The following is a 25,984-nucleotide window of genomic DNA, read 5'->3' as shown; positions in this document are numbered from 1 at the left end:
ACAGAAGCTTGTCCTGGGTCTCCCTATTCTGTTCAGATAGCATGATCACAGACCTCCCTGGTGATTTATATATGAGACTGTAGCTGTATTGTCCACCCGCACTAGGAAATAACAGCCCCTCCATTGGGATTGAGATCGTACGACTTTGCCACCGGAAAGAACCTCAAGCTGACTGCGTTTGGGGATCTCTCATTCACGTTGCCAGTCAAACTGTTGCCTGGCAACCGCACGAACAACCACCTTGATAAATTCCTCGTCATGGATTTAATATCATGTATCCAGTTCTTTCATTTGGAAGAGAACATGGAGAAACACAGCGTTTACCCTGCTGACTAATTTTCAACTGATTAGATTTCTTTCAGCTCTTTTCACTGACGTTTTCTTTGTAACAGAGATGGAAAGAGAAATCTGCACACTGCCAGTTGAAAACTAACTCCTAACAAAGATCTCAAATCGAGTTTTGAAAGGTAGAGAGAGATTGTTTTGGACACCATCATCACAGTAGCAGTCTGAAAACAAAAAGACCTGAAGGCTTACAGCTGGGGCTCATCTATTTATAGTCTCGTGTAGCAGGTGCGCTGATGACGTCACCGACAAAGGCTATAATACCTCCAGGTCAATTTCATTGACGTGTTTGAACACACTTTTCACAGCGGGTCGGGATAAGACACTTCCCATATTGCATACTTCATGCAGCATGGAGTGTAGGTTTTGAAAGGGAACATACAAACAATATAAGTGCAGCTCAGGAAACATCAGTGTTGGGCACGTTACTTTAAAAAAGTAATTAGTTATAGTTACTAGTTACTTCTTACAAATAGTAACTGAGTTAGTAACTGAGTTACATCATTATAAAAGTAACTAATTACCAGGGAAAGTAACTACTGAGTTACTTTTTTTTTTTTTTTTCAAAACTTGGATGCCCCCAATATTAAATATGTTAAATGAATAAATTGGACACTAAATAGAATAAATTATTATTATAAAACATTGTACATTAATGTGCACTATTGTAATGTTGCTGTGGGACAATATGAGAGACACCTATCAAATTCAATATATTATTGTAAATATTATCAGTAGGCCTACTATAGTGTAAATATTGTGTAAATATTATCAGTACTTTACTACTCCTTTGGTAGTGGAGCTCACGTTATCACCTGGGTTTTTAGCCACTAACTTTGTGCTGGCATGTGATGATGTGAGGTGCTTCATTAGATTAGAATTACTTGCCACCGTCGTGGAGAGACTCTTTCTTCCTGGGCATAAGTTGCACGTTACATAAACATTCTTACCTTTCGCCTCAACGAGGGAAAAGTAGCGCTTATACTTCCAGTTTGCGAAAGCTACCTTTGAAGTCTTTGGACTTGGTGTGTGTGACTGTGCATATGCGTGTGCGTGTGTGTCATAGGTGTGTGTGTGTGCATGTGTGAACTCAACCTATCAACCTCAACCTTGTGTGTGTGTGTGTGTGTGTGTGTGTGTGTGTGTATGTGTGTGTGAACTCAACCTATCAACCTCAACCTTGTCTCCCACCCACCAATCATCATCAGTTATGTGTAGCTACCAACACTCATGGCATGCACTCACGCCCGCACACACACACACCAACCAACCAGAGAAAGAAAAACGTTGCAGGTACGACTGACAGAGAGCCTGTTCGGATGGAAACCGCTTCATGAAGCTCAATTATAGTAACGCCGCGTTTTTTTCTCAGTAACGCTAACAGAGTTGTAACGGGAGAAACAGTAATTCGTTTGATTACTCGTTATTGAAAAAAATTATTCCGTTAGAAACACCGTTTATCTATAACGCCGTTATTCCCATCACTGGGAAACATAAAACATTTTTTTAAATCCACTTCATGAAATAATAATAAAAATACAGTTCATAACCCCTTTAGTTGAGCCTATTTACTTTGTTAACGCACATTACAAGTCTTGTGGTCAACAATTAACAATTTCAGTTGATTAAGTTCACAAAACCGGTGAAATGTTATTTTATGGAATAAAATACCTTTTTATGCCCAATGATTGTAAATGCATGGAAAAGACCAATCATGGCATTTTTTTTAAATGTCTCCTTTTACATTTCTAAGAAGAAATTAAGTCATATGAATGATAGTCATACAAGTGATTAAAAAAATTATAATTCAGGGTGAACTGTTTCTTAAACAGATGCCCTCTTGCTGCTGTCTGTGGGTATTGCAGTTCAGTTCAGAGGCAACATATGGATAATCAGATTTACAAACACGTTTCATCCTCAACTTATGCTTTGCTGTCAACTCTAGCAACAAGCTCTAATATGCTTTGTTGGAGCTTTGAAAATAGTTTGCATAAGCCTGAAATGGCTTTTAAAATATATAAGATATATAAGATTATTATTTTTATAATAAAAAATATTTGAGAGAGTGATGCCAATCCATTTAGCTTACAAATGAAAAGATCATCCATCCTTGAAACAGCCTTTTAGAGTTTCTAATCTTTCTGCATTTTTTTGCTCTTAGTCGTGGCTGCAGTGGTGAGGAGGACAGTGAGAACCCCTGCTGGAGTGTCCGAGCATTGGTCCAGCAGTATGAGGGACAGAAGGGGACATTTGAAGAGGAGACGGAAGCAAGATCCACTGGGTAAATTCTGAATATTGATGGGTAAATAAAATGCAGCTAGTCTGTATAATACTTTATACTAGTGCTCGATTTTTTTCAGTGATTAATTGCAATTAAAAACAGTTTTTTTTTTATATATTTTATATTTCACATTAATTTCACTGTTAATCTCCAAATTAATATAGAAAAAACATAAAGACAGCATATTTTACATATTTGTTGTAATGGCATCTTTTTATGAACAAAGGCCAGTATCACTAATACTACTAATACAGCTACTGATGTGTCCCAATTTTCCCAAGTTCTCTTTTGGTATTATCACGCTTAAATGGTTTAAAACAATTTATTTCAAAAGTCTCCTTAAAATATTGAGTTGTTGGAACCAAGGTTCTTTGGAGAAGGTTAATAAAGGTGGAGTCAAAGCTGGAAATGTGAATTGTAACATTAACATATTTGTAAGTACTGAAAGAAATAAGGCCATGACAAATGAGATATTCAATATTGGTATTTAAGATCCATTAAAAGCATTTAATCAAAAGCAATATTTGAACCAAAAAATGCTAATAAATAGACAATAAGATGCTGATGTTGATATGAGCTTGTAAATTGAGAATACATTCAGCTGTGAATCATTTGCTTCAGTTTTGCAAAACACCTCTTGGAACCAATCAGTGTCATCAGTTTTCACCAGATCTCTTAGTTACAAAATGCACAAAAACATGTTATCACAACCCCTTGCTATCACAACCCCCTAACTCTCTGCTTTTATGAGAGGAGAACACATAGATAGGCTGGAGGAGGCTGTCACGAGGATTTTCTCACTGCTTGTTTTGTAAAGCCTGAAATGTTGCTTCCTGCTGGCTTTCTCTAAGGCATCATTATGATCTGCCACTGAAAACCATAAAATGTGTGACTGTCCTTTTATGTGGGACTTTTAGCTGGAGGAGCTGATTCAGTACCTGATTATCCAAAAGAACACCAAAGGAAAATCATTTGTACGCTTAGTCATTATGCTTTTTGCAGATTTCTTCGAAGGGGTCATGAATTGAGAAATCGAATTTCATTTGATATAGACCCGACAGTAATGCCAAAACATGTAACCGTGCTAATTCTAATGCCTGATCTGTGATCACTGATTTCTGATATGTAATGATTCATGAACAGTCAGATGTTTTTTGTCAATCACACAGCGCAAGTTTATCTGTGACTGAATAGAGTGGTGCAGGTATGATGTCACTTTGTAGGCGGCTTCACTCACAGAAAAACCCAGTTGGATTTTCCCATAGCCTTTTGGATTATCGCTAAAAACAAGCTCTGTGAGCAACAAAAGTTCATGATACTTGCACGTTTTTTCCATCAAGATAATTATCACAGATGAACACAACTTTTATAAATTTTGAAGACTAAATGCAGTCGCCAGAAGTAAAAAGCTAAAGGTAGGCTACGAACTCGTCACCATCACTAAGCTTCTGACAACTCTTTCAGTTTTTATCTCCAAGCATTTTCCTAGAACGTTTGAGTTATAAAACATGAAAGTGTCTTGCCCTTATGTTCCCCACAGACCCCATTCAAAAAACCCATTGACTTTGGGACGAGGAATTGCTCAAATAAAATTCCAACTCGCTTCCTCATTTTGGCCTACAAAGTGATGTCATACCTGCACCCCTCTATTGTGGACTCTCGCAAAAACTCCCGTTATAATCAATGATGCTGTCTACACTATTACGTCATAATGTGACAAAATCCGAAACGTGACGTTTTTGGAGCTTGTTTTCAATAAAAGCTGTTTTTGGACTAATGAGGTAATTTTGAGTTCTTAAACTTACAGGATGCTTTGCACAATGAATCTCTTATTTACATCTCTTATTTACATCGCACTGTTAGTTATGATGAAGGCATTCATGAGAGTGCAGAAATCGAGTTGCAATGACGAGATCACTGCATGCATACGCTCAAGAGACATGTCCGTCATCATCGGCCACAATGATCATTACTGAAATCTTTTATGCGATGGGAGTAGATCCAAATAAAATGCAAAAATCAACACTTTTCACTATTAGTTAATCTCGACAGCTTTAATAGTAAAAACGTAGTAAAAGTTTGTAATATTTATATCATGTAATATTATATCATGTAATATTTATATCATATGCAAAGGTGTTAGCCAATCACAGCAGTGGGCGTTTACACTGAAGTCTCACAGCAGACATGCCCCTTCAAACAGAGCGTTCAAATCAGAGGGCTAAAATCAGGGTACAGAATATTTGATTTCTAAATTATGTGATTTTTTGATGTAAAAATCATACTAACATTATGAGTGCACCTCGGGAAACATAAAATAATAAAAAATGCAGTTCATGACCCCTTTAAATGTATTCACATAAGATGAGTGTTATGTAAGAAACTATTCTAGGACATTGTCAGGTCAGTGACTTGCTGAAGTTAAGAGGCACTTGAGCAGTCAAATCTGAATAGCTGACTGCTGTGCAGGCTAGTTGAGAGTTATTAGCAGTTTTTATAACTCAAATGCTTTTATAACCTTATATATATACAAAGAGAGAGTGATGAATGAAGCCAACATTATTGATGGCCAGCTGGTCTGGTTATCTTATCTTAAATCCTAAATTAGATTTATTTGCTTAATTATGTTTGTATATAGCAATTGTGATATTTGAAATGTCAGTGTGTGCATGCTGCAAATGTACTTTCCCTACGGGGATAAATTTGTTTAATAAGGAGAATGATTGAAAATCTAACTATAGTTATTTACAGTTATTCATTTTATTCCCACTTTCTTATCACATTGGTATTTCTGATATTTCTGAAATCCATTTGTACACAACAGTATATTCCCCATGATTGACAGCTTTTTGCATGCATTGTGCATCTGTTGTCCATCTTTATTGATTTGTGCAGACTCTTGACAATGAGTCATGTGAGTGACACTAGTTCAGGTTTGGATTTCACTAAGTCCCAATCATATTCTGTTCACTTTACTCTTTATTAAATAGTACTGTGGAAATGTTGTGAGTGTGACAGATGGATAGGCTTATAAATTAGCCAAGATCTGGCCAACTGTGTCTGCTCTCTTTTGAATCAGTTACAAAATCTACCAGCAGCCCAGTCAATGGATAATGCACTATATGATTTCAAATATTGTGTGCACTTTAAGTAAAACATTGCATAAGAAATGTTGAAGTGCACATACTAATTGCTATAATAGTATGAGCTAATATGGGCAAAAAGTAATTCCCACCCTCTGGGAAAGAACTTGTACCTGAATGTCATATAGAATGATTTCTGAAGGATTATGTGATACTGAAGGCTGGAGTAATGATGCTGAAAAATTCACCACAGGAATAAATTACAATTTTTTTACTGTAGTTTTGATCAAATAAATGCAGCTTTGGTGAGCCTGAGACTTCTTTCAAAAATGTTAAAAACATTTTACCAACCCTAAACTTTTGAATAGTTTTATATATATAAAACCTGATTATGCTATCCGTGAAAGACAACTTACACCTGAATGTCCTGTTAAATCAGAAGTGAAAACTGTCCAGAGCAGATCTGTGCCCATCTACATGCCAGACAGTCCCTGTACCAGCTCCCCTCCGTCAAAATACTGATTCTAACAGATGGGGAGAGAAGCAGGGCAGAGAAAGAGAAGACGAAATAGAGGGAGGGCTGGGGGGGAGGGTAAACAGAGGAAGGCCGGGCTGAGTCTGACATCTTTGCACAGAAAAAGAGGAGCTAGTTAGGGAGGGTAGCACGAGAACTAGACAGGGACATGCAGATCTCAGCAATGGAGAGCTTTACGGAGTGAAGCAGTCGCCTGTGAACAGGTTGAACTGAGAAGAGGAATATTTAGCCAAACTCACAGCCAGAGAGAGAAGGAGAGGAGGGGGCAGGATGCAGCTGCCTTGGTGACAGAGCAGTGCCTCTCTCTCCTGTCACTGTAGACGGATTGAAAACAGGATTTCCATATGGACAACGTCGGGTGCATCTGAAGAGGCTTTGAACTCATGGATAGGATCTGCTGTCAGTTTTAAAACATGGTGATAAAGAGGAGCTAGTTAGCAAACGAGTGGTAACGCTGTAGATGCTGTGTGCTGAGCCAGGAGTCTAAAGAAGTTGTCTGTGAGAACGATGCCGATTCCTAGACTTCTCGATGTTCTATTGATGAATAAACGTAGTGCAGAGGGATAGAAACTCTTGTGCCAAAATGGGAGCCAAGCAAATCAAATGGTAAGACTCTGTCACTGCATTTTTGGGATGTTTTAAATAGATAGTTTCACCCTAAAAATGTAAATTCTGTCATCATTTACTTTCCAAAACTGTATAACTTTTTCTTCTGTGGAACATGAAGACGTTTTAAGCATTGTCCTGTTTTTTGTCACTGTTCACCAAAACTTTCTTCTGCACAGCAGAAAGAGTCATACAGGTTTGGAACAACATGATGGTAAGGAAATGATGACAACATTTTTATTTGTGTGTGAACTATGCCTTTAAAAACACACTGGCAAGTGTTTTAGCAATTCACCTTTTTTATATTATGTATATTTTTATCCAAGTCGAATTTGATTCACTTTTACTTGCCAGTTCACTTTTTCTGATGCCATCATATAACCTTTTGATGCTTCTCAGTAAAAGGTTCACATTGACAGCGATTAGAAGCAAAAAATAAGTCTTTATTTTAAGGTGAGTTGGCAGACTGAGGTGACAAGCTACACAAACTATTGACGATGTTATAATGTTGAGAAGGGTTTATCTTTATGCAAATTCTTAGCAAACACATGATCCACAGATACAACAGTTGAGTAGGAACATCTACTTGCAGCCATCAGTACAGTGACTTGCCGACCTTCAGTGTTTTAGTGGTTTTCAGTGAATGCACCTGGATTTTATTATCATCTGTGGCTGCGAATGACAGCTGTCACTGCTTTAGAGTGTCTGACCCAGTTTACCTTTCTACTATAGCTCACATACAAGATTTTGAATCAATTCTCTATGTCAGTGCCACCTGTGCTGTGCTTTAAGATCGAATTTTGTGTCTGACATGTGTCATATGTATACAACACAATGTGAACCTGAATCTGACACTTTGAAGTGCCATGAATGCATGTGGATTTGACAGGGAATACTGGAAGAATATTCCTCTCTTGTTTTGTTCTAAAGCAGTTTGTTTTCCTTACAACAGTGCAAAGAATGCCGGATATGTCTGCTCAGACTCTTCTCTTCAAAACAGCCTCCCAGAAGTGAAATAATTCCTGAACTCTCACCCTGGCAGCAGAGAATTTCCGTTGTGTTGATGTTGGCCTTTTTCTTTAAATAACACAGGCTCTTGTGCCCAATTACTAATGCTGGAGCGTAAATATACTTTAATGAGCTTCCTGCAGTCCCGGCAAATGACTCCTGGGTTTGTGATGGACTTCTGATGAGATCTCATGAGAATCATCTAATGACCCTTCAGACTGACTAATCTCATGAGAGAATCTGTGAGCAGAACATTTGTATTTGCATTGGAACGTGGTGGTAATTTTTACGGCGTCCTGAGATCTAGTAATATTTATCAGTGTAGAAGATGTTTTAGGAGGATCACAGCGAGCTCTGTTAAAAAGATTACTGAGTTTCCTGCTGGGACTCTGAAGAAAGACTGAATCATCAGGGCAGGCTTCACCTAAAGTAACAGTTCTGCATGTTCCTATTGCATTCAATCAGTGGTTATATAAAACCCAGTCAGTGCACGCTGCAGTAGCTTATGAAAAATGGAGCACTTTTTGCTTGTTTCTTTTTGTTTTGCATTTCAAATAGAATGGTGAGAACACTTTGCATAGAAAGGATCTCAGCGCAAGCTTGTGTTTCATCCAGAGAAAACAGCTATAGCGGATCTTTATTTATAACTAGAAGATCGCTTTGTGGGTTTGCTTTGATTCCTCTCCAGTGGAATCAGTCAGTCATTCCCATGCTGTCGTTTTCCATCCGTCTTTGCTATGAATAAAGGATGTTTCAGCAACAGCAATTGCTGATATTGTACACTTCAAGGCCATTTGAAGTGCTTATAATGAAATGCTTGGTTGTGCAATGGTGAATGTTATATTTCATGTCCTCTGGGCAGCAAGTTGAACCATGCACTAAATCTAAGATTTTTTACATCTTTGTTTTGTTAGTGGTGCTTGCTAAGCATCATTTTTACTATTACTAATACATTTGAACCAGCACCTAGCCTGAATATTAAACAATGTGTAAACTGATCTGCTCTGCTATGGAGTAATACTTTAAATCTTGCTAAATGTGTTGAGGAGAAATTTGGTATAAGCGACTGGATGTACGAAATATCTACCATATTTGTAAAGTTATCTGCATTGCCCTGCATTAAATATAATTCTCATGCTCATTAAAACTTACATTTAGATTACCTTTGCCATCATCCATAATGATCACTTGAAGTTAATCTTTAAAAACACTAATGACTTTAGTCTGAGTTAGTAAGATTTTTTTATGTTAATGTTAAAGTCTCTTATACTCACCAATGCTTAATTTATTTGATACTGTAAAAACAGTAATATTGCGAAATATTATTGCAATTTAAATAATTACAGATTTCTATTTTTATCTATTTAAAAATATAATTTGTTCCTGTGATGGCAAAGCATTTTCAGCAGCCATTACTTCAGTCTACATTGCCACATGATCCTGCAGAAATCATACTAATATGATGATTTAGTTCTTAAGGAATATTTAATATGTGTAATAATATTTCTTATTACAATTTTACTGTGTAATATTTTTGGTGGAAAGATTCTTTAAGTAGAAATTTGGAAAGTGACTAAATAAATTAACATTTTTAATTTTTAAAAAAAGTATTTAATGTCACTTTAGATCATTTGATAAATAAAATCCCAGTTTTAATCCTTACTAAATAAAATATTTTTTTCAAAGAAGAAAAAATCTTACTCACCACAAACTTAAACAATAGTGTAAAATTGAAGGACTTGAGTCAAATCTCAGAATATTGTTAAATATTGTAGATCAGAATATTGTAAAAACTTGGGAATTGCCCATAAACAACCACCCATAAAACCCTAGCAACCACACAGCAACACAATAAAAAACACCTTAACATCCACTTAACAATGTCTTGGCAACCACTCTAGAATTGCGCTTGCATTTTCTTCAGATTTTCTTCAATATGTATTTATTTTCTTTTTAATAAACCCTTTACTCCATTATTTAACTTTGTTTTATGTTGGAGTAACTGTTTCACATCAATGTGCACATTGTTTTTAGATTCTTGTTTTGAGAACAGAGGTTCAAAGATCAGTAAATACCCCTTAATAAATATTTTTCCAGTTTAGTTTGGATCACATGAGTTTCAGTTAACTCTGTGTCCATCTATTAATTATGTTTTTCTCTAGCAAACACAGCATAAAGGGGAGAATGAAATTGAACTGAACTGAATAAGTGAGTGTCTTTAGTGTCTGTGTGGGTCACAATCAGGAGGGGGGTCTGGATTTGGGTTTGAAAGAGAGCAGTCCCCTCCTTCCCCCTCCCCACAACGTGAGAAAAATAAAACAAAGAGAGTAATGTGGAGTGCGACGGGCTGTCTCTTTCAGGGTCTCTGCGGTCTGTAGCCTGGATCAGGACAATGAGAGCCAGCACAACATACACACTAAACAAAAAAAACAACAAGCGCTCTGTTTCTTTCGAGAAGAAGCATTGTTGCTTTGTTAAGACGACAAAGCGGATCACTCTTGGTCCTTTGTCTTCATCCATCACACATAAGTAAAATAATTTGCAGGGCTCAAAAATGTTTGGAGATTTCCAGGCATGATATACTCTGGCTGTTTTTTGTTTTGCTGCACTAAATCCACACAATGAAGTTTGACTTGGGGATCCCCCAGGCCTTAATCTGTCTGAAAATGAACATGAATTCTCCAAAGGTCACTCAGGCGGGAACCACTTGCTCTGTGTGTTGGTGTGTGTGAAATGTCAGTTACGTTTCACTGCAACCGAATTGAACCAATGAGGTGGATGGGATTTATTCCCCAATATAAGTCTAGTATTGACTATGACAGCATCTTCACACTCTGTCTAATGTGAAGGTCAATTGTGTCAAAGGGTGCAGGACTGTTCTTTCATTTTTGTGACTTAGTTTGGAGGAGAATCGATGTGGGAGAATTCAACTTGCCATGCATGAAGACAGCAGACAGAAAGAGTGAGGTTGTTGGCACTGCAGTCTTTTGTTTGGTCTGCCAGGGCTAAACTTGGATGACCCATCATGGGTTGAGATAGATCGACTGTATGTCCTTCGCCCCAGGGCCTGAAAGACATTGTGGTGTCAAGCATTCACTCCTCCACTAGTCTAATTCGTGTTGAAAACTGAAACGGACAGAAATCTCTCTATTCATGCTTCCCTCATTTTCCTACCATACACTCTTACAAATAAAGGTCCTGTTTAAACTAAAGAAGGTTTTACAGTCTGATACCACAAACACATTTTTATCTTCTAGTTTTTTAGGCCATCTATGTTTGGGTTAGGGCTGCACGATTAATCGCAATTAACCGAAATCGTGATTTTGCTTAGTGTGATTATGAAATGGCTGTGATTATTTTTTTATGTGTAGCTTATCAGGAAAGCACGGCTCTGTGATCAGTAGTAAATTCAGCTTGAGTCGCTTATAACGTGCATTTGACAAAGCAACACGTTTCAAACATATTTCCAAACATGTTGTCCAACAAAAGACAACATTTAATAACGTTTTACTCCAAACTCGCTTCATAACGTCAGTTGAGCATCCTTCTGTGAGATGATGTGGCTTCTTACACTGAATAAGGCACAGGCACACATCATATTATTTCATAATATTCTAAACAGTGATAATTAGCATTGAAGTATGAATACTTAATTATCATTAAAATACCCAAGAAGGCTTGAAGAACTCCGATAAACCATATATTGTCGTAGTCGTGTGTTTATTAGTCATGTTTAATCAATCAAAGCGTTTCAATCTTCTGTTTATTCAGCTACAGCGATAGTATGATGACCATTGGGATTTTCTGGAATAACATCGTACTTATGCTGGGCATATTTGCAGTTTCTGCGTGAGAGTGCCCTCTAGCTTTCAGATGGAGCAGCATTTGCTACTGGTCACAGAGCTATGCTTCACTGACAAGCTGCGCATAAAGAAATTGCAGCCTTTGTCAAATCGCACACGGTTTAATTTCGATTAATCATGCAGACCTAGTTTGGGTTTATAGAAGACAATACGCTGCTCAGGAAACTTATAGTGTAACATTTAAAGGGTTTGTTCACCTAAAAATTCAAATTCGGTCATTAATTACTCACCCTCATGTCATCCCAAAACCATCTTCAAAATCTTCAAAAAGTGCATATTGTAAATAACATTGTAAATATGAAAAATGGAAGCTCAACCCAGCTGTTTGTGTGAACAAATGAGGTGTGTTTTTCTTGTAACACAAGTACATATCATTTTCCTTTTACCATATTTGATGCGCTCTATGTATGCGCATTGGTCAATGTTTATATGTAAATAAACCTGTTTATCATAAAGCATCATAGTTCTGTCATGACAAATCTCAGAGTGTTTGGCATGGTAATGGGTATGACAATTTTGATATGTTTGGTCTTGGCAGAATAGATCTGCAATGCTGCTGCTGTTGGTTATTGCTCCTGCGCAGAGCAAGTACGGGTCTTGCTACTGCCAATACATTCACAGACATGCTGCTGTGAGCAAGTAAGACTTGCTGCTGCTGTACATTATAGTGTACATGAATTACACCGCAGATCTGTACAGGTGGAGCTGGGGAAGGTGGAGGGTTTCTGAAAGCGCTTCAACTGCTACAGTAATGCTGATCAAGTATTGTCTCTTCGGGAAGATTAAACCGCTCAATTCATATGGATCTGCAATGTCTTTATGAGCTGATACAGAAGCACTGTATAGCATAATTTTATCATTTTTAATTTTAATTTAGTTTGATAATTTTCATGCATGCCAGACATAAGCCTGTGCCTTTGAAACGGATTAACGGTGCATTATTGATAGGGCATCAGATCAAACAAAAGCTCAGATCCTGACAGACTTGGCTGTTCATATTTGCAAGAGGTCTCCATGGCAACTGACTTTAAAAGGCACTCTCCTCCTTCGCTTCAGGACTGTTTATTTTTATCTAGCTTTGCCTTTCTGAGAAACCAGATGCAGCACCTGATAAACATAAATTACAAAAGCATCTGTCTTTGTGAGATTGTAACTCACTCTTGGAACACCTCCATGGTAATTCTGCAATTGGAATTGATTTTAATGGATAGTTCAAATGAATGAACTTTTTGTCATTTACCCAGCCTCATGATGTTCCAAACTGCAGTATGTACACTGCAGATTATCCAAAACACAGCACAATGTTCTTCAGCCTGGAGTATAGCGTATACTTTGACACTTTTATGAATACTTTTTGGAACATCTTATATAAAGTCATGCAGATTTGGAACAACATTAGGGTAAATAAATTATGATTTTTTTTCATACAAGTGTTTTGTATGGATTATTAATTTCCTATAAAATCAAGTAATTTATTAATAATACACATTTAAAATCTAAAGTTAGGTTGAGCCAGAAATAAATTATAAAATTAAATTAAATTAAATTTTGACACGCATTATAAAAACAAGAACAGGATAAAATAATATATAAAAAACAAGAAAATAAATAGAAAATGTATAAAATGGAAGAAATGCAACGGTATAGTAAAAGGGCATGTGTTAGACAAAATTTGACTTTGACTGTAAAGACCCTACGCCCGTAACTGTATTTTCTTGTATTTTCTATCTCCACAGCCTCAGTTCACCGAGCCCCACCCACAGTCCCAAAGACTCAATCAGCCTATCAGACGTGAAGGCAGGACTTTTAGACACCTTGTGCAGGGAGAAAACTATTAAATCAGGTATTGATCCATTTCAATAAATCATCTGGACATTGATACAACATTGATACATCGTCCACATACAACAGTCTTGATCTACCCCTGTTCAACATTAGAGGACACAGTGAAATTGGCCCTGTGTGACCAGGCCATGGTCTCGGTGCATGATGGTCTAGTTGGTGACTGCACATGGGAGGATAAACTGTGTGAGCAGCAGGAGCAGCTGGAGAGGGAGATGCAGGAGGCACGGAAAATGGTGTCCAGCCTACAGGTGACACTAGCATATATTATCACCTAATTTAGTGTGTATTGCTTTTAGAGAGCTTGTGGCTTACCACAGATGGTTTTGTAGGCTCTCCTTCTGCATGGTTCACTACCTGAGGATGAGCAGGAGGTGTCGCTTAATCTGGGTGAAGGAGTTGACAATGCAGAGCAGCAACTGGTGCGTATCTTTATTTCTATCACACTTTGGTTTTACCCCAAATTGGCCTCTTTTTCCTCCATATCCTGCATATCCCTCCCTGTTGATAATATGTGACTTCCTATACCCCTCCCTCCCCCTCCATCTCTCTCATTCTCTCCTGCTCTTTCACTAAGCTCTGTCAGGGCAGATCATGTTACTCTCACGGTGAACTTTGCTTTGTTTGTGGGAGAGACGCAGGTATCCGTTTCTGCCCTTCTCTCCTACGCTGTCTGTTTCTCGCTTCCAGTTCTTCTCTGTTTTCTATAAGGTTGTCGTGTTAAAAACAGTTCCTTTTGTCTATAGTGTAATGTGTAGTAATATATGTGGATTGGTTCTGAAGCAGCAAAAACCCTCTGTTGTTGTGCTACAGGTTGTAATACGAAGTCGCCTGGACCAGAGCATGGAGGAGAGTCAAGATCTAAAGGTGGGCATTATTATCTCTCTTTCTCCAATGACTGCATTAATAACTGCATTAGTCTGCTATCAATGGCTCAAGCCTCTGTTACTAGCTCTAAAATTACATTTTGGAATTACTAGCAACGTGCTTAAGAAATTGGTCCTACACACAAGAGCGTTTGAAGGACAAAAACCTGACAACTGTTTTTTGAAATACAACATTTGAACAATGTCTTGAGGTGTGGTAACCATAGTAGAAGCGGAATGATTGACCCCGGTTAAATTATTTAAAATTACGCTTTGTATGTAGCCGCATTACCACCAATGGATTCAATGGATTGTTATCAATTATTCCTCATACAGGGAGTGCAGAATTATTAGGCACGTTGATTTTCTGATCATATTTTTTTTCCAGGCACATTTGACCAATTCCAAACCACAGTAATCCTAATAACTAGTATTGATTTAGTATTTAATAATGTATAAGTGATATATAATTGTTCATGAAGGCTGGAAATGAAAATCACCTTATATTCAGGTGTGCAGAATTATTAGGCATGTTTTCTTTTACAGATGAATTGAGCCAAAAAAGAGATTTAACTCAGACTGAAAAGTCAAAAAGTATTAAATGCCCATGAGTAGGATGCAATACTAATGCAATACTAGACATTGCAGTTAAGGCGTGACCATTGGACAGTGAAATGCTCGTTGGGTCAGCAGGGTCAGACAAAAACATGTGGCGGAGAAAAGACACCTGTTAACTGCAAAAGAATTAAGAATTAAGGTGAAGAATTAAGGGTGAAACCATCAGGAACCCTTTAGACTCCAGCGCCACCATTTTCCAAAGCTGCAACCTACCTGGAGTCTCCAGAAGTGCAAGGTGTCAGGATCTCAGAGACTTCAGTTAGGTAAAGAATCCTAAAAAATGACCCCCACTAAATAAGAATCATAAGCTGAAGTGTTGTAAAATACATGAAGAAGGTTTTTTTATAGGCTTTATGGACAGATAGGTTGAGAATGACTCTTGAAGGACCAGCACCACATCCTCTAGTACCACTGTTTGAAGAATTCATCTTCCAGAATCTGGCAGTACGTTTTGGGAGTTCATTTTAGTCCATCCTGAAGTCCGTTTTGCAGAGATGGACTAAAAATGAACTCCCAAAACGTACTGCCAGATTCTGGATGATGGTTCCTGATGGTTTCACCCTTAATTCTTCATCTTAATTCTTAATTCTTTTGCAGTTAACAGGTGTCTTTTCTCCACCACCTGTTTTTGTCAGATCCTGCTGACCCAACGAGCATTTCACTGTCCAATGGTCATGCCTTAACTGCAATGTCTAGTATTGCATTAGTATTGCATCCTTCTCATGGGCATTTAATACTTTTTGACTTTTCAGTCTGAGTTAAATCTCTTTTTTGGCTCAATTCATCTGTAAAAGAAAACATTCCTAATAATTCTACACACCTGAATATAAGGTGATTTTCATTTCCAGCCTTCATGAACAATTATATATCACTTATACATTATTAAATACTAAATCAATAGTAGTTATTAGGATTACTGTGGTTTGGAATTGGTCAAATGTGCCTGGAAAAAAAATATGATCAGAAAATCAACGTGCCTAATAATTCTGCACTCCCTGTATACATTGATTTTTTTCCCCTGAATAGTTTTGCTGGAAACACACACTGTGTTTTAGTGTATTTTTGAATATGATTTCTATTTGTTTGACTACTTCAGGATATAGTACCAGATCATTTCATAATCGCTGCTGTATTTATCGGTTTGATTTGACAGAATAAATGTGATTTAGTTATTGATGGGCTAATCTTGTCAAGTCCCGTTGATATTTTTAAAACCAGTCTATGATGTGTCTGTCATATGAAGTCTCTGGAGTTATTTTTTTATTTCATTTGTATTTTTTTACATGCAGAGGGAGCTATTGAGGTTCAAGCAGGAGGCTCGCAACCTGCAAGGAGTGAAAGTGAGTCTTACTCCTCTCTAAACTCCACATACCTATAAAATAAGACCCTCACACCTAAAAGCATAAAGCAGAGCAAGTTAGATATGTTGAGATTGATAAACCCTGCCCTGTGTCATCAGGATGCTCTTCAGCAGCGTATGGCTGTGCAGGAGTCCTCAGTCCTTCAGCTCAAACAGGAACTCCTACGAACCGGTATGGCCAAAGATGAGATGGCAGGACAAAATGTGAGTGCGTTTGTCTTTATGCTATGCATATTAAATACTCTTCAGTTATACCATATCTGAGACCGGTTGTTAATTATTATATGTGTATATCTTCTCAGGCTGAGCTACAGAGGAAGCTAGAGGAGAGGAGCAGACTTCTCAGTGAATACAAGGCATGTTTTGTGTTGCTGTTTTTTTGTAGTGATATGAAAAATAAATAGTGTTTATTACAAAAAAAACATAATATATGTATTAATATTTATTGTAATTCTACTGAGTTTTTGATAGTTTTTTATATAAATTATAGCGTTTTCAAATTTTATTTGTGATATTTAGTGTTAATTCATGTTTAATGTTTTCATCTTAATTGAGATCCTCTATTTTAATTTATTTGCTCTGATTGCTTTTTTTTAATGAATCTCTAATTTGATTGAATTGCTCTGATTCATTTATTATTTATTATAATAAATATAAATATGTATTTGCTATATTATGTTTATATACAATTTTATTTACTCTAATTCATTTATTTAATGAATAAATAAATAAAACCATTATCTGGTAGTTATACATTTAGAAAGATAATTATCAATCTTGCCCCTCAAATATCTTCAGTTTTGTTACTACTTTTTATTAGTAACTTGTAGTGTAAGCAAACTACTTTTTCAATAGAGTAGGTTGACTGTAAAGGTGCACTGTGTAAATTTTAGTGGCATCTAGTGCTGAGGTTGCGAATTGCAACTGCCCACCACTCACCCCTCCCTTTCAAAGCACGTAGAGAAGCTACGGTGGCTGACACAGGACAAAGATTCCGTCTGAGACAGCAGAGAGTAGCTAGCGCTCTGTAGAGCAGTTTGTTTTTAGGGCGACTGTAGAAATATGGCACAAAATGGGGACTTCACTATAAGGGGAACCACGGTGTATGTAGATAGAAATGGCTCATTCTAAGGTAATAAAAACATAACGGTTCATTATGTAAAGTCTTTATACACCACTGGAAACATAGTTATGTATATATTGCATTTCTGTCAATAGATCCTCATAAATACTACACACTGCACCTTTAAATTATGAGTAGCTTGTAGCTTGACAAGTTACAAAGTAGCTTCCCCAATATTAAAAGATGCTATTTCTAATCAAATGCTGATTATTATCATACAGCTTTCCTAATTAAACCACATCTCGTTCTATAATGTGTTTAAACTCACTGTCTTTGTGCTGCACAGAAAGAACTTGGCCAAAAAGATCGACTTCTGCAGCAGCAACAGCTGAAACTGGAAGAGGCACTGCGCAAGCTGACAGACAGCAGCAGCCAGCAGGTACGACATTACGTTAGGTACGGAATTGCAGGATAATTATTGCTTTCCTAACAGAGGCAGTAAGATGGATAATGTCATAATTTAACATCATAAAAAAAATTCTGTCATAATCAGGGCTCGACCAAAAAGACACTGCATGACCAGTGTGAGAAAGGTTCGGGCTAGTTGATGGAACCAACGAACATGTCCAAGTCAGTTTGCACATGCATAGAGCTTCTGTTAAGCAAGCAAACACAAAAAGAGTGAGGAGGTGGAACTGTGAACCTGTTCTTACCTCTAAAAACCGCTAGATAGTGTTTTTGAAAACTGAACTATTTTTAATTTGACTTTGTGACTTTATAAGTGTGAGACACGATGCAACAGTCCAAAGTTGTTGTTCCTGTGTGAATAAATTCCTCTGTAAAGATGGTATAGATGACCAGGAGGTCATTTGTTTATGAATTTATGCATGCCAAGTAAAATGTACAGCTATTATTTTAAATTAATGTTTAATTTGCAATAATACAATTTTTACTTAAAACTAAACTAAATGTGTTTCTACATTTGTCTCATTCATTAAATATGAATCTGTCAAACATAATAAATATGTATTCATTCAAAATATATAATGTGTAAAAACAGAAATATATAATGTACATAAGTCTAGTATGAATGTAGATGTAATGAACACTCCACTTTTTTGAAAATTGGCTCATTTTCCAACTCCCCTAGAGTTAAACAGTTGAGTTTTACCGTTTTTGAATCCATTCAGCCGATCTCTGGGTCTGGCGGTAGCACTTTTAGCATAGCTTAGCATAGATCATTGAATCTGATTAGACCGTTAGCATCTCGCTCGAAAATGACCAAAGACTTTCGATATTTTTCCTATTTAAAACTTGACTCTTCTGTAGTTACATCGTGTACTAAGACCGATGGAAAATGAAAAGTTGCGATTTTTCTAGACCGATATGGCTAGAATTATGCTCTCATTCCTGCGTAATAATCAAGGAACTTTGTGCCGTAGCATGGGTGCAGCAGGCGCAATGATATTACACAACGCCTGAAAATAGGCTAACTTCCGTCAACATACTCAATGTGACAACCTGCTTGTACAAGGAACGTGCTGGGGACCATTTTCAGGCGCTGCGTAATATCATTGCGCCTGCTTCACCCATGTTACGGCAGCAAAGTTCCTTGATTTCTACTCGGGAATGAGAGTATAGTGATGTATGCTAAGCTATGCTAAAAGTGCTACCGCCAGACCCAGAGATCGGCTGAATGGATTCGAAAACAGTAAAACTCAACTGTTTAACTCTAGGGGAGTTGGAAAATGAGCCTATTTTGAAAATAAGTGGAGCGTTTCTTTAAATGTATAGTAAATGGCTTTGAAACTTAATTTAAAAATGTGTTACTTGAAAATTTTTAAGTTTTATTTTTTGCTATTAAAAATGTCATCATGGCAAGTACCAGCCAGCAAAAAGTCTAATTTATAAAGTAATATTACTGTTATAATAAATATATAATAACTAAACATATATAATATATAAAATAGAAACATATAATGAAAATACTGTTTCTAGTTGTAAATGTAGGTTGAATTTACAGTAAATGTTTTTGAAACTTAAAAATATGCAGCTGAAAAATGTTAGTTTTCTTGTTTGCAAGTGAAAATGTCACCAGGGCAAGTACCAGCCTGAACCTGTTTACCTCGTTATGTAGCTAAAGACTCCTGCACTTGTTTTTGTAGGACGATTGTGTGTAAAAGAGAATGTCTTTATGTTTCTCAGGCTTGCCTGCAGAGGGAGCTGGAGCACAAGGAGAGTATTCTGAAAGAGTTAATGAGCCATGAGACGGAGGAGGTAACACACCTATAAATATGAAACAATTTTCCCCACAGCTGTTTGTTTTCACACATTGCAGAGTATGTTTAGCGCTTCCGTGAATCATTTAAGTTTCAAGTAAAGAAGACTTGTCTTATGTTTCAGCTTCCTGGCTCGCAAAACAACGGCTACTCACATCCACCAGTGACAACATCAAAACCACACCATGGGGTAAATATACCTAAAGCCTTTTCTCAATTATATTATATCTATAGAGAAACCGTGTTCATTTTGTTTATATATTTATTTTTTTATATATTGATCTTGGCATAAAAATAGCCACAGATGCTGATATGGCAATACAACAAAATAAATATATCTATTGAGATCTATGTAATTGTGTCTCTTGTAGGCTGAGGAGATGCAGTTAGTAAGAGATGCTCTGCGTAGTCTGAGGAACAGCTTTGGAGGTCACGACCCTCAGCATCACACTCTGGACACCCTTGAGCAAGGTGTGGCCAGCCTGATGGATCGCCTCTATGACCTGGAAACACGCCACAAACAGGACAGGAGGGTACGAGGAATGTTTGCTCTTTCTCATACAGCGGGTTTTGGACCTGATCTACATTGTCCCGGGTTCTTTTTTTGTCAAATCAATCTGTTCCTTTGTAGAGCCGAGGCAAATCTCCAGGACATAAAGCATCTCACTCAGATGGAGACTCCTGGCCTCCTACTTCAAGTAAGCATACATCCTAATCCCAATACTGGAGATGACAGGACTAAGAGGAACAATGTGAATGTGACTAGTTTATAAACCGCAATAAACCATTGTTCATGAGTCTTCACAAATCAAAAATCACTGATCACAGATTAGGCATTAGAATTAACACAGTTACTTACATGTTGTGGCATTACTGTCTGGTCTATATCTCTCTGTAAAAGTCTATTTGCAAAGCCTGTGTTGAAGGGCAACAGGTTTACCAAATAATCCACAGACATTCACTTAGTTGAAAATAAACTGCCACATTCCGAACATTAGGATCCCTTGAAAGGTCATTTTATTTTTAGTCCAGTGATGCTGTCGTAGTAATTATTCTATAACATGTAAGTGGGCGGGGCTAAAGAAGCAATGATGCAGAAGTTGACGTTGATCTGATGGTGCAGGGCAGGCGGTCTTGTGGCAAAAACCCGGAAGTACAAAACGAGTCGCTTTTCTAGCTTGATTTCAATTACGGTAAAGCTGTTTTTGTACTAACATGGAGTTCTGAAACTTGCAGTATATTTTTATAGCACAATGACCTCTATATGTCAAAAAATCAGGGGAAATTTGTTTTCTCAATTCATGACCACTTTGTACTCGTCAGGTTTCTCGGTAGGAATATTGCTGCATATTTAAAACACTACTAAATGAAGAATCTCCTCTGCTCACTTACAGAAATTGCTCATTCTCACAGCAGCCCTGCACTAAACTCATCAGCGTGCACCAAAGTCCTGTACTTTACTGACCGCTCACTCACGCCATTCATGATCAACATTCCCAAAAGGTCAGTCAGACTCTTTGTTACACATATTTGCCTTGAGTGGGTCTTCAGCCTTAAATCACTAATGCAGTATATTTTTGGTATGTGCTATGAAATTTTGCATTGTCTTATGTCGGCAGGCTGGGGGAGGTCACCTTGCGAGACTTTAAGGATGCCATAGATCGGGAAGGCAATTATCGGTACCATTTTAAAGCACTGGATCCAGAGTTTGGCACTGTGAAGGAAGAGGTAATGCCACAAAATCAATCAACATGATATTTTCTCTCTATATTATCTCTAAATCAGTGGTTCTCAACCTGGGGGTCTCAGCAAACATTCAAGGGGGCCACATGATGACTTAAAATGATCTAAATAATATATTATTAATAATAATATAATTAGAAATATTATTGTTAAAAATATATTAATCATTTTAATATACATTTTATATAAACTGCAATTATATTTCATTTTCCCCTCAATGCATAATAAATTGTAAACAGAATTATAACAATATATAGGAGGAGATGGAAATTAATGAACCACAATTCATTTTGTGATTTCACATCATGCCCTATTTTGTCCTAGACACAATGTTTATATTAAAGGCTATGAAAACAAATATAGTGAATATAAATATAATGTGAAAAAGGGTCAAATCACATTACATTCTAAAATTGTAACGCTACAATCTAAAAATAAAAATATTGCTTTTTAAAGCATAAGTTAAATTCACTAAACTAAAAATGAAAATAAATAAAAACAAAAGCATTGACTAATTAGCCTATATAAGGCTATTTTGATTACCTACCCCATTATAATAGTCACTTTATGGTTACTGCTATCATAGAAATACACTTACTTGTAGGTCTAAAATTCTACATACAGTATGTCACATTTATTGTTCAATAACAAATATTTTAGCAAAATGTTATTTTCGTCAGAATTATGGCGCTCCTATTGCGCTCCGTCTGTTTGACGCAAATGCGTGCTGTAGCGCTCGTTCACGGAAGTGTGTGAAGTTTCAGGGTAATCCGTTTTAAGCTATACCTTATTTTAAAGCCCTTAATATAAAACATGTCTCCTGTTTAGGACAAATTGTAATATGCACTGTAGACAGAGTGAGCTGCTGTGGGGAAAGTTTACTGGACAAACAAAACAAACAAACGCCTTTCAACTTGTGTGTGCAAAATACAGAATTACATGAATGTGCAGTGATTTGTACAAATAGAGACATAGTTGTCAATACAAAACTTCGATTTTGTATTAATGCAAGTCAGAATTTGTGCGTGTAACGAGTAAGATGTGCATTTTTTGGATACAGATTTTTTTTGGATACGTTTGACACGTTTGTGAGTCGATCCTATTTGATTCATTTGGATTTTGAGACTTTCATTTCGCCGGTTTGGCCTTGCACGATCCACACACACAGCTGTCTAAGAAAACCTGCTTCCACTAGATGGCAGTATTCTGCCAAAACAGACAACGGCACTGTGAGCGTTATTCTGCCTATAAGACGGTTTTTGTGTCCTCGTTATAAAATCGAGGAAAACGCTTAACAGTAGGCTAGCATTAAAAAAGTATTAAATAGACTACTTTGTATAGGCAAGCAGTTTAAATCAGGTTATGAACATAACATTGTTCATCACAACATTTTTCTCCCATAGAAAACCTTTTCTCTCCTCCCCCATCATGAGCGCTTGCTGATTGGCAACAAGTGCGTTTTGTGTGCTCCTTGGATTTGTTCTTTCTCCTATTTAGACAGCCAGGACTATTTATGTTTTCAGCACACACAGAACAGATATCTAACAAATATTCACAAAATTGTTTGTTCAGGTGTTTTTAATGCTGTTGAAAATATTGACATTTTCACCAGCGTTTCTCAGAAATCGCTTACTAGTACTACACCTGTAAATTATCTATATCAACATTTCCAGTTTCTGTTAAAAATATGCTAATATAGGTATGTTTGATTGTACAGTCAAAAAGGTAGAGAACCACTGATTTAAATTAAATATTTTTTATTAATTAAAATTGTACATTTATTGTATCAACAGTAAGTAATAGAGATTAATGGCTTCTCTCAGGTTTTCCTAGATGATGCAGTGGTGCCTGGCTGGGAAGGGAAGATCGTGGCCTGGGTAGAGGAGGATCATGGGCAAAGAGGGTACTGCATGCACCTATACAGCTGACATCCACAGTCGTTTTCTCACCATTTTAAGCTCACTCTCTCTTTCTTTCCTTCCTCCACAGGACCTAACACGAGTCAGCAATAATATGTCAAAGGAAACTGAGACATCTGTGCCAAAATGAAATAACATTGATTTGTAACGTTAGTGTACAGAGAATGGAATTCTCCTCAGTGCCCTAAGAAAGTCCCACACACTTTTTACTCTATCCTGCATGAGCTGAACCACAGAATGAACCTGAAAAGACATGGAGGATCATCCTAAAGATCACCAGATGGGCAAACTCTCATCTTGCGTCCTGTCCAGACCAGTAGTATTACACACATATAACTATACAGAGGATGGGAGAAAAGCATTTCTGATCTCTTTTAAAGGTCTTGCCATAGAACAGACACCCATTCCAGCAAATGCTTTACGAGCAGACAAACTCTTCACTGTGACGCAAGGAGCCTTTTGTTTGTTACTGTAATGAAACACTGGATTTCTCAATTTACCTTTATCTACTTTTAAAGTAGGTTCTGCCAGAGTAATTTTGTTTATTTCGTTTAACCAAAATTGAAATCATTTTGCTGTGGAAAGAGACAAGTAGGTAATCTTGACTGTCAAGGGTACTTGTGTGAATCTGTTGTAAATCTTAAGAAAGAATAGCACTAAAAGTGTGTGTGAGTATAGAGCGGAAAGGAGTTTAAAGCCTGTAGTTGCTTCGCTATGAGATTTTTTTCTTTCTTATCTTAGAGAAAGAGTTTCCCTAAAACATATGTTAGACACCTTCTTTATGATGAAAAACTCATCCATGGACCAAAGTATTCTGCTTGTTTGATATATGATCTTACGATATCATTCAGTGTCTTTTTTAAGAGTCCTCTGTTGGTAACATTCAAACAGGCGATGAAGGCTTTTTTGTATGCTTGTCTATTGAGAGTCTGCACTGAAGATTTGACTGTATGGCATAAATGTGAGATTATTGTTCATGATTTTGACCATAGCACAATATATAAATGTAGTACAGATGAATAGCAAGAAAGTGCTTTCTGATTTATGATTGCGGGCTTAGTTTTAGGAACTATGAGATGTGCCGTTCAACAGCACTGATTTGAGTTTACAGGAAAGTGCCTGGAATCTGCTACCTGAGAGAGGCGACCGGGTTTGCCTTTTGTATTTTTGTTCTGTTTTATATTTATGTAAATATGTTAATATCTCAGAGACAGAGCAAGGCATAGTGCCTTTACGCTGTATAAATGATGTCCTATAAATACTGAATAATATTTTAAAGATATGAAAATGTCCCCTCTGTTTCCAAAAAAAATGATATAATTCCTCTCATCAGAGAAGCCTGTAGCTAACAAGAACCGTGTTGTTCACTCACAATGGATGGTTGTACAAGCAGCTGTATGCATTCCTGAAATTCTGCTTTTACCCTCCTGATTACTGCTGTTTGCATTGCTGGTTTAAGAAGATTGTTATTTGGTTTGCAAATAAACAGTTTGAAGCAGTATACACTATGTATGTGTTTTTGTTAAATAAACTTTATTGTTAAATGTATTATTACTATTAATCTTTTTAACCCCTAGTTCTAGTTAAAGAATATTACTCAAAAATATATCTATATCATATGCATACATTGCTGTTCAAAAGTTTGTGATCAGTAAGCTTTTTAATGTTTTTAAAAGAAGTCTCTTATGCTCAAGGCTGCATTTATTTAATTAAAAATACAAAGCAAACCGTAATATTGTGAAATATTGTTAAAATTTAAATTACAGTTTTTTATTTGAATATATTCTATTCATCAAAGAATCCTGGAAAGTTGTACACGTTTTCAACATTGAGAATAATATGAGGATCATGTGACTGGATTAATGATGCTGAAAAAGAAGATAGATAGCTGTGTTAATATGGACACAATTGTATAAAATGTTTTGTTTTTTCTGTATTATATTTATATTAAATGTAAGTTATTGTAGTTATATTTTATTTTGTATTGAATTATATAATGTAAGTTATTGTAGTTATATTTTATTTTGTATTGAATTATATATTGTATTTTATATTACCAGTCAGTCAATAGTTTGGTATAATAAAGTTTTTTTTTTGTGCTTAGTCACCAGAGCTGCATTTATTTAAACACAAATATTTTTTTTAGAGAAAATTTTCATGTCACATCATCCTTCAGAAATCCTTCTAATATGCTGATGAACTATTATTTATTATTATTGGTGCTCAGTTATTAATAATGGTTCTTAATACTGTCTATTTTGTAGTTTGTGGAAACTGATACCTTTTTTCTTTGTAAAAGTAACAGAACAGTATTTATTTGTTATAAATGTCCCGTTTGATCAATTTGTCCTTGCTGAATAAAAGTATTAATGTCTTCTTTTTTGTTAAACTTACCTCAATCTTTTGAATGGTAGTATTTCACAGTTTCCACAAAAAAAATATAAAGCATGCTAAAACAGTTATTTTAAATTGTAATAATATTGCCCATTATCACTGTTTTTGTTTTGTTTTTTGTTTTTATTATTAAATAAACACAGCCATGGTGAGCAGAAGAGACATTAAAACATTACTGA

The 25,984-nt window shown here is 36.4% G+C and overlaps 1 protein-coding gene across 2 annotated transcripts in view; it reads left to right on the top strand.

Annotated features, from left to right (window-relative positions):
* The window catches only part of dixdc1b (DIX domain containing 1b), a 33,617-nt gene extending 8,659 nt beyond the window's left edge, over positions 1-24,958 (top strand). Inside the window, exons 5-21 of one of the 2 annotated variants that reach the window (XM_079836008.1) lie at positions 2,507-2,626; positions 13,458-13,564; positions 13,660-13,814; positions 13,896-13,985; positions 14,377-14,430; positions 16,337-16,387; positions 16,507-16,611; positions 16,710-16,763; positions 17,817-17,909; positions 19,676-19,747; positions 19,874-19,939; positions 20,121-20,282; positions 20,381-20,447; positions 21,144-21,252; positions 21,369-21,477; positions 23,316-23,395; positions 23,482-24,958. In XM_079836008.1, coding sequence (XP_079692134.1) covers positions 2,507-2,626; positions 13,458-13,564; positions 13,660-13,814; positions 13,896-13,985; positions 14,377-14,430; positions 16,337-16,387; positions 16,507-16,611; positions 16,710-16,763; positions 17,817-17,909; positions 19,676-19,747; positions 19,874-19,939; positions 20,121-20,282; positions 20,381-20,447; positions 21,144-21,252; positions 21,369-21,477; positions 23,316-23,395; positions 23,482-23,488 — 1,501 coding nt within the window. In that variant the 3' untranslated portion in view covers positions 23,489-24,958. Of the gene's footprint in view, positions 1-2,506; positions 2,627-13,457; positions 13,565-13,659; positions 13,815-13,895; positions 13,986-14,376; positions 14,431-16,336; positions 16,388-16,506; positions 16,612-16,709; positions 16,764-17,816; positions 17,910-19,675; positions 19,748-19,873; positions 19,940-20,120; positions 20,283-20,380; positions 20,448-21,143; positions 21,253-21,368; positions 21,478-23,315 lie in introns of both variants that reach the window. The other variant, XM_079836007.1, reaches the window with a different exon arrangement.
* Positions 24,959-25,984: the final 1,026 nt, after the last annotated feature.

Source organism: Gobio gobio, assembly GCF_949357685.1.
Source record: "Gobio gobio genome assembly, chromosome: 14".
NCBI classification, from domain to species: domain Eukaryota; kingdom Metazoa; phylum Chordata; class Actinopteri; order Cypriniformes; family Gobionidae; genus Gobio; species Gobio gobio.
The sequence above is the reverse complement of the archived record's forward strand: the minus strand, read 5'-3'. Positions and strand labels throughout refer to the sequence as shown.